Raw genomic sequence first — 13,718 nt, forward strand, 5'->3', positions numbered from 1 at the left:
TTATCTGATCGTAACTTTAAATAACAAATTTTGAAAATATTTTACAGAATTTTTTTAAATGCAATTAAGTAAATCTGCATAATTTATTTAAAATTCTACCAAACCAGATGATGGGACGTTGGAGAAACTTCAAATGGAGCCAAAGGTTTTTGCACAACAGCTATTTTTTCAACATCAACAACAACAGCAACAACAACAACATCATCAACATCAACAACATCATCAACAGCAACAACAACGTCAAAATGTTAAAATATGCCGAGAAAATGTCCTGAAAGAGAGAAATTTAAATACAAATTCACATCGACAACAACAGCAGTTTCAACAACAACAACAGTTTTTTCACTTTCAACATCAACAACAACAACAACTTCAAGCAACTAACCACAATTGGCTTCAAACAGCCAACAACAACAACAACAACAACATAAACAGCATCAACAACAACCTCATTCAACAACACTTTGTTCAGCACAGATTACAACAACAACACAACTACAGCAACAACAACAACATTGTAGCTCCAACAACAACTGTGTTTTCAACAACGCAACCAATAACAACAACTGTTACTATTAATGTTGCTAACACTAACACCGCCAACAACAATATCATCAGCAACAACAACACTAAATATAACAACAACATCAACAACATCAACTCTAAAATCGCTTCAAATGACAACAACAACACCACTACCAACATCATCAACAACAACAACAACAATAATAATAATAATAATATTAATAATAATAATAATCTTATCGAATGTAAATGAACGGAACGGTTTTAACTCATTCAGATAACAGATGGTTACATAACTGAATGAAGGAGTAAATAGATGGGTGAATAAATGAATGAATGAATGAATGAATGAATGAATGAATGAATGAATTAATTAATGAATGAATGAACGAACAAGAAAACATTTTCATTAAATTCTGTAATTTGTAAATATTAGAAATAAATTTGTTCGTTTGTTTTTCGCTTTAAATTTTATTTTAATAAAAAAAATTTAGTTTTTGACGAAAAACTTCCTAAATCAATCAGCAACATCAATAGCAATAACAAAAACAATAAAAGCATCAACAACAACAACAATATAACAACAACAACCAGCAACAACGACAACAACAATATAACAGGTGGTCGATCAACCAAGATGTGTGTCACAAAGATTGCCACCACGTGTTTACAATGTATTTCATTCCACACGTCATACATACATGCATACATATACATACATACATACATACATACATACATACATACATACATACATACATACACATATATGCATACACATATATGCATACAAACATACATACATACATCACATACAAAACGTATGTTTGTGTGTTAGTTGATGCGTGTAATAGAATACTCTTGTATGCAATTATTTGCAGGTGTTTTCGAGTGTGTGTGTGTGTGTGTGCATGTATGTGTGAGTGTATATAAGTGCGTGTGTATGTGTCTTTGTTTATGTGAATGTGTGTATATGTGCGTTCGAGTGTATGTACCAGCAATTTTATTTCCTGTTTGAAACAACAATGAGAAAAAAATCCGCTACTCACAAAACAAGCATCAAATACAATACACACAACGCCAAATACACACAACACGCAAACACACCGCGTATACAAACATGTCACACATGTACACACACACGCACGCACACGCACACATACCCCAAACAAAGGCATATGTTTTCGTTCACGCCTTCATACCACGCACATAAACATGCAATATACTATCATACATACAATACAGAGATACATACATTAATACATACATACAATCATATACACAATACGAACATACATACATACAATCTTAAATACAACATAAAGAGATACATACACGCCCATCTACAAAGGCTGGAACTTTCAAATACACACACACACACACAAACATACCTACAAACACATACATACACACACGCAAAGTCACAAGAGTACAAGTCTAATTGTGCCACGTTAATACCGAGACATTTTAATCCTAAGCGCAAACAAACAAGGTTTGACAACACATCAAATTGTATATGCATTTTTGTATAAATGTATGTATGTTTGTTTGTATGTATGTTTGTCAGCTTGTATGTTTGCTTGTATGTTTGCATATATGTTTGTATAGGCAGACATACATTTCATACAAACAGAATGCATTAACGCAGAGCACCAAACATCCGATCATACAGCTATCGATCAACATGCTCCTCATAAAAGTTTTTTCATGGATTTTCTAAATGGATGCCAAACATAAACACGCGTTCTACAAAACGCAAACACGTACACACAGACACACACACACACACGCATACATACACACTCATACATGCAGTCACACATGTGAAATCATGTAAAACAGACATAGAGAGCAGACCACACATACTTTCACTGCAAAATTCACAGAAACAGAGAGAGAGAAAAAAGGATGTGTATGTGTGTGTGTATTTGTGTCACACACACACACACACACACACACATACCTACATGCATGTTTTTGTTTTCATTATAAGATTTGGTCTATTGTAGCAATTCAACTGGTTTTTTTTCTTTTTAGACAGTGCTTTTGAGAAACATCTTGTTTGTAATTAGCGCTATACAAATTTTCTAATAATAATAATAATAATAATATTGAGTGCACACACGTGTGACATGCCCGCATGCGTTCACACTGCACATGTTAATGTTCGTACGTATACAATAACAGTACATACATACGTTGCATTGCAAACATACACATGTCAGATTGCACATTTCGTTTCCCTCTTTATTGACACACCACATAGCGAATTTGTGTGTGTGTGTGTATTTGCGTGTGTGATTGTGTGTGTGTGTGATTGTGTGTATGATTGTGTGTGTCTGATTGTGGTGTTTGTGTGTGTGATTGTGTGTATGATTGTGTGTGTGTGATTGTGTGTGTGCGTGTGTGTAATTATGTTTAACTGCCCATTCAAGCATTTCAATAAATCAACACTCGTCAATGTAAGTAGGTGATGATGACGTCATTAATGATGATGGCGGTAACGTTTTGAGATGCTACTTCACCTATTCCAGTAAAATTACAGATTACAGTAACATTACACATTACAGTAATATTACACATTCCAGTAACATTCAAGTAACATTACACATTACAGTAACATTACACATTATAGTAGCATTACACATTCCAGTAACATTACACATTACAGATTACAAACTACACATTACGCACTACAAAAACATTACACATTAGATTACACACGATTACCGCTTGAGCGAGATGGTATGGTTTAATGGCTTAAAAGGCACCTGATACATCTTTTGCAAAGACATGTTCCTCATTTAGAAGCCATTATCTAGCATGTAAGTTATGTGGCTTCTGTAACTATTTATAAGAACATGTGTTGCTAATGTTGGTTATAAAGTTGGGATGATGATGACGACGACGATGGTGACGTACAATTATTATTCCCATCAACAATGCCAAAACACGACGTGCCAGATGAAATCACGCGCTACATCATCGCACCCGCGGCGTCATCTTTCCACTTCCGTTTTCTTAATTAGTATCTTCAGTCACGTGCGTGATTTTATTTGTGTTTTCGTGTTATTTTTTTGTTTTTTCCTCATCACTTTCCGTCGTTTCGCATCTACGGTGATGCTATGGCTATATAAACATCGTCATCACCTTTATCTTCATCATCACCACCATTATCATCATCATCATCGTCATAATTATCATCATCGTCATAATTATCATCATCATAATATTCTTATTATGTAGTCGTCATCATCATATGGTCATCACCATCATCGTTATCATCACCATCGTCACCATCATCATCGTCTTCATCATCATCTTCCTCTTCTCCTCATCTTACGACCGGCATCATCAGCTGCTGCAGCAATTTCCAGTGTCACTTCTGTGTGACATGCATAAGTTTCTACGCAGGTGTGCCCGTTTGTATGTTTGTTTGTTTGTATGTTTGTTTGCATGTATGTTTGTTTGTATGTTTGTTTGTTTGTGTGTGTAAGTGTGCATTTTTGTATGTATGTATTTTTGTATGAGTGAATGTTTGAATATTTCTTTGTGTGTCTGTATGTGTGTTTTTATGTCTGTGTTTGTGTGTGTGTATTTGTTTGTTTGTATACACGTGTGTACAAACACACTCACACACGCACACACACACACACACACACACACACACACACACACACATAGAGAGAGAGAGAGAGAGAGAGAGAGAGAGAGAGAGAGAGAGAGAGTTACGTGTGTGTGGACAAAAAACGTGTGCGTGTTTACGAACAGTAAGGAACGTATCCAATAATGTCTGGCGCTTTATGTTGGTGATGTTGTCGCGGAGTTTTGATGATGATGATGATGATGGTGGTGATGATGATGATGGTGATAATGGTGGTAGTGATGATGATGATGGTGATAACGATGATTAAAAATGGACGGCGATATAAATGATATATTTAATCTCTGCAATGTTATGTTATGTTATGCTAATATTGTGTTATGTATGTGGATGATGATTGATTCTAGCATGCGTGTATTTTTGTACATAAAGTACAAAAGATAGTGTAGAGGTAAAATAACTCTACTCTATCGCTCCTCCACAATGGTTACAAAGAGGATAGAATAAAAATAAAAATCTGTTAGGGAATAAATCCTAATCTTAACCTATTCGATGCCATGTTCCAATAATGGAACATGCGCTACAAATATAAAATGTGTTATTGGTAATTGGTATTACAGTAAATCTTGTTTTTAAAAAGGGAACTTAGATGTGTTGTTAGGTGGTGAAACGTTGTTTTGCTTTGTTTTTTTGATAATTTTTTTTTTGCAATCATTTTAAATTTAAATTTTTATTTTTAAAAAAGGACAAATTTTGAATCGCTTGTGTTTTTTAAAAAAAAGAGGTAGGATATTTTTGTTTTCAAATTTTTATTACTACATTATTCTTATTTAAGGATAAATCATCATATCATTTGTCTGGTTTATGAAAATCTGATTTTTTGCCTTAAATCTTGATGTTCCATTTTTGGAACATGGCCACATAAACATCCACTGAATTATATATATTTTAACATTGTTATTTGTGACTAAATGGATTTGATATATGTTGAATGAATTGATTTGTAATTGATAGTTTGAAATAATTTGAATTAGTTTCTTTTTTTTATCAAACTACATAAACATAATATATTAAATTTCAGAATCAGAATGAATGTAAAGACATTTTATGGCTCAAAAGCAAAAAAGGTCATTTCTGCATCAACTTTGAATGAGCTATTAGATACCATCACAGCTCATCCCTCTCAAGCAGCTGATGTGTTTATTATGCCACCTGGAGAGATCTCTGATGGTGATTCTGATAAATCTGACTTGGAGGATGGCAGTAATATTGCTGACCATTTTTCAAGAAAAATTTTAAAAGCGCCAGCTGAAGCTGCAGTTCAGGATGACGGTGACGATGAACTTGAAAACTCAAATGTTGTAGGGCCAGTTTCAGAAAAGCATGTTGTCTGCAAATTGGAGAAGAAAGATAAAGAAACTCAGGAGTTCGAACCAAAGAAGAAAAAAATTAGAATGTCAAATTGTCATATTGTTAAGTGGAAAAAAAAGTGATTTGAAATCCAACAATAAAAAAAGTAGAGTAGCTACATCATCTGACATGGGTCAAAGAAAAACTCCTTGCCAATTATTTGAAATGTTTTGGTCTGAAGAATTTTTTCATTATATCAAAATTCAGTCTGAAATATATGCAAGACAATGTGATGTGGCAAGTAAATTTGAAGTACAAGTAAACGAGTTAAAAGTTTTTTTGGAATATTGATGATATCAGGCTACAGTTCTCTGCCAAGGAAAGATATGTACTGGAGTCTGGACAATGACATCAGAAATCACGCCATCGCTGAAGCAATGTCTAGAAATAGATTTAGGGAAATCCTGAAAAACATTCATTTTGCTGATAATACTAAATTAGAAGCTAATGATAAATTTGCTAAAGTGAGGCCACTTATTAGCCACTTGAATGATAAATTTTTGCTCATGCTTCCTCCTGATGTTGAACATGTCGATGTAGATGAAAGTATGGTCCCTTATTATAGTCATCACAGTTGCAAGCAAAGAATTGTAGGAAAACCCATTCGTTATGGTTTTAAATTTTGGTCTTTCAATGCTGCAAATGGTTACTTGATCAGCACTGAGCCATATCAAGGCAAAGGAACTTTGCTTTCACATGGTGAATATGGTCTAGGAGGTTCAGTTGTTTTGACCTTTGCAGACAAATTGGTAACTAACTACAATGGCAGAAATTTTTCTTTCTACATAGACAACTTTTTTACTGGATTACCACTTTTACGTCGAATGTCCGAACTCAATTTTGGATGCACTGGTACGATACGTGGCAATCGAATAGAAAACTGTCCTTTGGATGATTCAAAGTTCAAGAAAAGCAGCAGAGGGTCTGTCCAGTCTTATGTGAATTATGAAAGAAGAAACCTGATTTTGTTGCAATGGATAGACAACGCAGTAGTAACAATGGCTTCAAACTGTTATGGAGTGGCTCCAACTCGCTCAGCTGAAAGATGGTCAGCAGCTGAAAAGAAGCATATTAGGGTTGATATGCCAAATGCAATCAGCATGTACAATTCATACATGGGTGGCACTGACCAAATGGATAGAAATGTATCCGAGCATAGAATAAAGTTACGAAACAACAAATGGTGGTGGCAAGTATTTTCTCACTTGTTGTCGTCTTCACTCTCCAATGCTTGGATTTTGTATCGAAGAGAAATTTCTTTTGTGACACCTTCAAACGATGAAAGTTTATATGTTGAAAATGTTCAAAAATTAGACTTGTTGGGTTTCATAAGGAACATAGCGGCATCATATCTGCTGCTGAACACTCATCGACAAGTTCTGGGTAGACCAGTTGCATCAGCTTCCAAAAAAGTATCGCTTGTTAGGAGTGTCCCTCAGAATGTAAAAATTAATTTCAGTGTGCAGCACTATCCAGAAAACATTAAACAAGGCAGATGTCGTGTTTGTAAAAGAAACAGCACCTTTGGATGTGGAATTTGTCGAGTGAACATGCATCCAGCAATTTGTTTCAGAAAGTACCATGAAATGACTTAAATCAAGCCATGTTCCAAAAATGGAACAATTTTTTTTTTGTAAAATACTCTTACACACATTTATCAAACTATTTTTTTTGTTTATATCCTTTATTGGACAATATCAAGATTTATAATATGTGAAAATATTTGAAAAAAAAAAATTTGGCATCGAATGGGTTAAAACGATAGTAACATCATCTTCATGCTCAATCTTACATACCATCACATGTTGTTATTCATTAGCGAGATTAGCATGTGCAAAAGTAAAAAATTAGTTTTGTTCAATAAAAGGTGAATTAGTTTATTCCAAAACACTGCTACAATTTAAAAATTGATGTTTACAATTGTTGCCTGTAGCTAACATGAAACTTCGATTTTAATAAAATCAAACGTAGTATTCATCTGATTGTTGGAAGGGTTGGATGATAATTCTATATATTTAAACGTGTAGTTCCCACCGCTGATTACATCTTCCGGTATGCTCTATTCGATTGAAAATTATCACATTTTTAATTATTCACTAACGCTACGACATGATTAACATTCAAAATTAATTTTTCATAAAAAAATATAATGAAACAGAGATTAGTTTAAATTTGGGATGCACCGGATTTAGGTTTTTCAAGTCCGGCCCCGGGGCCGGATTTTAGTTACCATTTTACATACGTTAGAAAAAATACTCACATTTACGATTATCTACATGTTTAACATCAAAAAATAACACAAAGCAAGCAAATAGTTAATTAATTCAAATATATGAGTAAGCTGTGTGATACGCCAAATTCTGTACACAAAGATCAGCTTATAATTTATGCATAACCCATGTTATAGCATAAAGAAAACTGTCAAGCTCACTTCACAATTAGTGATGTTGTTATTATGTGTCATGTATACCTTTAACATACCATGTTCTTAAATTATGCGCTTTTGTATATATATATAGAGCAGGGGCCGGAATTCGGTGCTTCCCTAATTTAAATAGCTCATCAATTTTCGTCCAACCTGGTTGTTAATGAGAGGAACAGCCGGATTCATAGAGTTGTAAGTGGAAACATCATTAGAGTTTTTTGCAACGACACAGTATCTAGCCACATTTTCCATACTCAGGCTGAATCTGATCAACTGGTGCACTAGTGCTGACTGAAACGAGAATTTCAAAGAGTAAAAAGCATTAATACAAAACAAATCTCGTGATCTATTAGGGTCCCACAAGAAAGTGATGCGTCCATTTGTTGTAACTCGTCCGGGATTAGGAGGTTCTGCTAGTACATATTCCGAGGTAGCATCACGTACACCACTTACACAAGCTAGGGTGTGTTTTTGAGTAATATTGAACTATAAAAATAAATATGCGTGAGACTGAATAATATGTATTGAAAATACACACACACAGACACACACACACATACACACACACACAAACACACACACACAGACACACACACACAGCTTTTTCCGCAACAATGATAAAAATGGCACACCAAGCAACTTTCAACCATGTTGGTTACAGTAATGCAAGACCAACCAATCAACAAACCAATCATCCAGCTAACCAACCAACCAAAAATCAACCAAGCAAACAATCAAACAGACAAACGAGCGGATAAACAAACGTACGAACGAACAAAAAACATAGCTTTATTTAAATAACGATATAAGTTAAAGTTTTCGGAACCGTTCAAAAGTTTATAACGTTTTTCAGTTAACTTTACCCATCGCCGATCACGTCATGATGAAATTAAAAACATGCAGATATAAGAGCGGGAACATGAAACTGCCATGCTTGCAAAAGAACAAAATCTTTTTAAGGTTTATTAAAACTTTTACCAATTTTTTCCATGTAATATTTTGTTTAATTTATCTGCAAAACAATTTTTAGAATTTGAAAATCATTGTAAATGAGCATACCTGTTGTTGCTTGGTTGGTGGTTGTGACCGTAGTTAAAGCCATAGTAGTGGTTGAAGCTGTTGTAGTAGTGGTTGTAGCAGTTGTAGTAGAGATTGTTGCTGTTGTAGTAGTGGTTGTAGCTGTTGTAGTAGCTGTTGAGACTATGAAAATTAAATAAATCATAAAAAATTAAATATTCAGAAAAAAACTTGTTGATGTCAAAGTAATTGTTGTTGTTTCCTTATTATAATTATGATGAAGAACCTGCTGCAGCCAAGACGGAGGCTACCAGAATGGTGCAGACGACCGCTCCAATCATTCCACTGCCCGCCATTACCAGGAACAAAATCTTCCAGCCTCTTCTGCCATTGCCACCATTAAGTCTATCTTCTCCATCGGCTCCATCGACTCTTCTCGAAGTTGTTTCATCTTCCATGACTTGCGCTATTGCAAATTATTCAGTCCTATTATGTTTTAGCTTATCTTCCACTTCAATTTATTGATAATACAAACAACATAAAATAATAAAACATACAACGCATGTTTGAAGTTCTACATGTATATATATATATATGTATATATATATATATATATATATATATATATATGCGTCCGTTTATTAGTTCGCTTATTCACATTCATCATCCTTGTCTTTTCATTCGTTAGAATTTTTAAACTCTAAGTTTTATTCATAAACTCTCATACACAGACACACACACAGACACACAGACACACACACACACACACACACATACATACAATTGTTATTGTAGGTATAGCGTTGTAGCTAAAAAGACTTATGGTAGTTTTGTATGTACGCAGTATGTATTTAAATTTTATCATAATTTTTAATATTGTGATAAATATTATTATTATTATTATTATAATGAATTATTTATTAAATATTTTAATTATTGTTGTTGAATAAAGTGCATATCCTATACGTTTAAAATGTAAATAGCACCATGCAAGTCTGGAGTTTTAAGTTCAATACTACAGACCGATCTGCGAATGTTGTTATGAACATAACACTGGATATTAGGATTGGTTAACTCTCATTGCCTTAATGAGAGGAAGTGTTTTTTTTTATTTTGTTCCTTAATACTAACATGGATTTGCAGAAGAGCATTATTTATAAAGATTTAAATCGTAGTTAATTTATATGTTAGTGTTGTCAAAATTTATAACATTGTATGTGAGTGCGTGTGTGTGGTGTGTGTACGTGCATATTTGTGTGTGCGTGTGTGCGTGTATTACATATTTCCTCCGTGCGTGTCGAACTGGAATGAAATTATGATCCTCACTGTTAAGTCATAATTGCATTCACTAAGAAGGCAATTACCATAAGCTCGTGCAATGCGATTCGAGCAAGTTGGAGATCGCGCTGTGTGTGTGCAATTGCATGTTTTCGACACAAAGACATCAGCGCTTGTTCATGTAGCGACGTATTGAGTGTATTGGTATGAGGATAGCTTACAATCAGCAAGATTGTCGCATTCATTTCAATTCAACTGCTGTTCACAGCTGTTTGAAAGCACTCGCACGATTTTACCTTACTATACAGTACTAATTATTGTTTCGTTTTTTTTACGGCTGTTATTGTTGTTGTTGCTGTTGTTGATTTTGGGAAATGTTTTTCAATATTCAAACATTGAAATAATCATAATAACAAAATTCTATGATTTTCTTGTTATTTTTACTTTTTTGTTATAGCTGATACATGTCTGTTTAGCTTGCGACAGCCAAATTTTTTCGTGTTAACATAATTTATCCACAAAATTTGAGTTTGTTACTTAAATGTTAGCAACGCAATAACAAACAGCTATTTAGTAGTCTACATGAAATAAAGTTTGTCTACATGAAACAAAATTGTCATCAACTGTATCTCAACCCTGGCTTGAATAATTACTGAGAGTTAAAATAATAGCAAAAAGATTTTAAAAATAAAATTCATTTAGTCAAAATTTTATAAAATATTACACACACATATGACCAGTAATAATTTAAACGTAATAAGAGTACGATTTAATTATTATAAAATAAAAAGTATGAGATGAATATGTAGAATTCAATGCAGAATATTGATAAGTTAGGATGGTTCGAATTTTGAAACGATGAATTCTGTTGAGAAGATTGTGCAAAAACAATCTCATGCTTTATGTTTATTGCTGGCAGATAAATTTCTACATGAGACAAATTTGTATATAATTATTTATTATATATATATATAAAAGTTAATGTTAATTAAATAATGCACAATGATAAATCTTGTAAAAATTGTATAAAATAATATTAAATGTTAAGACCATTTTGCTCATTGTGAAGTTAAGTGCAGAACGGTAAAATATATTTAATTAGCATCATAGCTTGTTCCTGTCACAATAAATGTCATACGATAATCTTATAACAATGTCTTTCAATTCATCATTAAATTATAACAGCAATGGAACTTTAAACAGTGACAAATTAAAATTATTGTAAAAACCAATAGGCGTTATTTCGAATGAGTTTATAGCTATTGAACAATGTTTATAGCTTTATTTAAACAACAGTGCAAATGATTAGAGTATTTATTTCTCTTGTATTGCCTGGAGGATTCTAGGTTGGTTTCATGGCACACAGTTAATTCTAGAATCTCAATTTTGTTATTTTGAAGTAAATATTGCCCTATATAAACATCAAAAAGCACTGATCATTCGGAATCGAAGTATGGCCTTATTTGCAGCATGAATTCGGAAAATAAGTTTATTTTGAATTTTAATAAACTAAACTTTCACCAAAAACTTTAGTGAGAAAAATTGAAAATATATATATATATATATATATATATATATATATATATATATATATATATATATATGTAATATAAATATATATAACGGAGCCCAGCCTTTCATTGTTTTATTGAAAATTTTTACAATTCACTAATTCGTTCTTGTTGTTGATAATGCTTTCGTTTTAATTTTTAGTATTATGAATAATATTGTTATAGTGATTATTGTGATTATTGTTGAAATTATTTTTGTTGTTATCGTTATCAATATTAAGATTACTGTTATTGTTGTTGTAATTAATGATGTTATAGTTGGAGTTATCATAGCCTTTTATTGTATTATTGAAAACTTTTACAATTTTCTAATTTTAGGCTCTGATGATGGCTACCTAGCCGAAACATTGTTTTTAGCCACGATATGACACAAGTTTTTAATAAATATGAATTGCAACAATTACATCAATGTTGACTCAATATCAAAATAATTAATAAATGCAAAATGGGCAAACATATTCAACGAAATTGATATAAATGAAAATCTCGTTCCTGAATATATTACACTTTGGCTCCTAGGTAAACAACAACAACAACAACACCGATACATTTCAATTTTCCAAAAACAACAGAAATTAGCATGTGAGAAGGAATCTTTACATTTTCAACAGTATAATAAACTTCTACACACACTTGCTAACGACTACAATATTAATAACTTCAATAACCTGAAGACAGTCATTGAACATAACACAACAATACTCTTTCAAGAAAAGGATGTCATTGGGACGAAATTGTGGGACCTCAAGAGCTACAAAAACTTCAGCAATATTGTCCTCAGATTGTTTTTCAAGGACCTGTCTCACTTTGTCAACTGCATTAAAGTACGAGTTCCAACGTGTAGCATTAGGCACAATGAAGAAAGTGTGAAACTTATCACGCACAATATCTGCAAATTGTGTGCTACGTGAAGTCTTGTTCCACAATGCAGAACACTTGACCATTGTTGACCGAGAGAGTTTTTTGTAAACAGCATCACTATTTGCACTTTCTATATCATGACTAGCAATCAAATTCAATGTGTGAACAGCACAACGCTGATGAAGGGGTAAATATAAGTCACTGTCCTCATCATGCTCTGGTTCACTTAGCAATGCATCAACATCAACAAAAGCAACATTGTTATCATCATCATCACTAACTACACTACCATCATTTGCAAACTCTTTAAATGCTTTAACAAAGTTCGAACCATTGTCAGTTACTGTCATCAGTACTTTGTGGTTAATACGATACGCCGTATGTACAGCATTTAACCTAACAGCAATGCAATCATACGTGTGACGCCCTTTCATGCGCTCACAGCACAAAGCCGCTGAACGTCTTTCCAGAGTATCAGGATCAATCCAGTGCGCTGTGATGCCTAGAATGCTCCTGTTGTTGGATGACCAGATATCCGCTGTTGTGCACACATGATCGACTTTGCTGAGCGCTGCACAGATGCTTTCCTTCATCGTGTCCGCGAGTTTGTCCAACTTATCTGTAAACAGAAAGACGCGTGTTGCACATTTAGTAGGGTCTTAAGGATCGTATTTACTTTTATTTGACATCGTTCAAAATAAGCAATTAATGTGACGAACCACAAAAAATCATATTATATTATAGAGATTGAACTAACCATTAAGAGTTTTTCTCGACAAAACTTTCTTTGTTGGCTGGAGACCTTGAACAAGCTCGATGAAGGTTTGAGATTCGACGATGCTCATTGGCTCCATATACTCGACAATGAAGTTTGTCACAGCTGATCGACCTTCGCCTGCGAAATTACAGAACTACCAAGTGGGGTGCATATTGTCACAGTTGCTTGTATGCAGACTTTCTTTGTAGGCATGTCGGACACTTAACTAGTAGCCTTCCTCTTCCGGCATTCCTTTACTTTCTCCAAGAC

General features: G+C 33.5%; 1 protein-coding gene across 1 annotated transcript; it reads left to right on the forward strand.

The window, feature by feature from the left end:
• Positions 1-3,784: 3,784 nt before the first annotated feature.
• On the forward strand, positions 3,785-5,622 carry HELRODRAFT_178309 (hypothetical protein; the record flags this gene model as incomplete). The annotated part of the gene is made up of 2 exons (XM_009026441.1): positions 3,785-3,939; positions 5,211-5,622. 2 exons carry the CDS (start codon positions 3,785-3,787, stop codon positions 5,620-5,622), a joined length of 567 nt encoding a protein of 188 aa, XP_009024689.1.
• Between the last annotated feature and the right edge of the window lie 8,096 nt (positions 5,623-13,718).

This window comes from Helobdella robusta (assembly GCF_000326865.2).
Source record: "Helobdella robusta unplaced genomic scaffold HELROscaffold_47, whole genome shotgun sequence".
NCBI lineage: Eukaryota > Metazoa > Annelida > Clitellata > Rhynchobdellida > Glossiphoniidae > Helobdella > Helobdella robusta.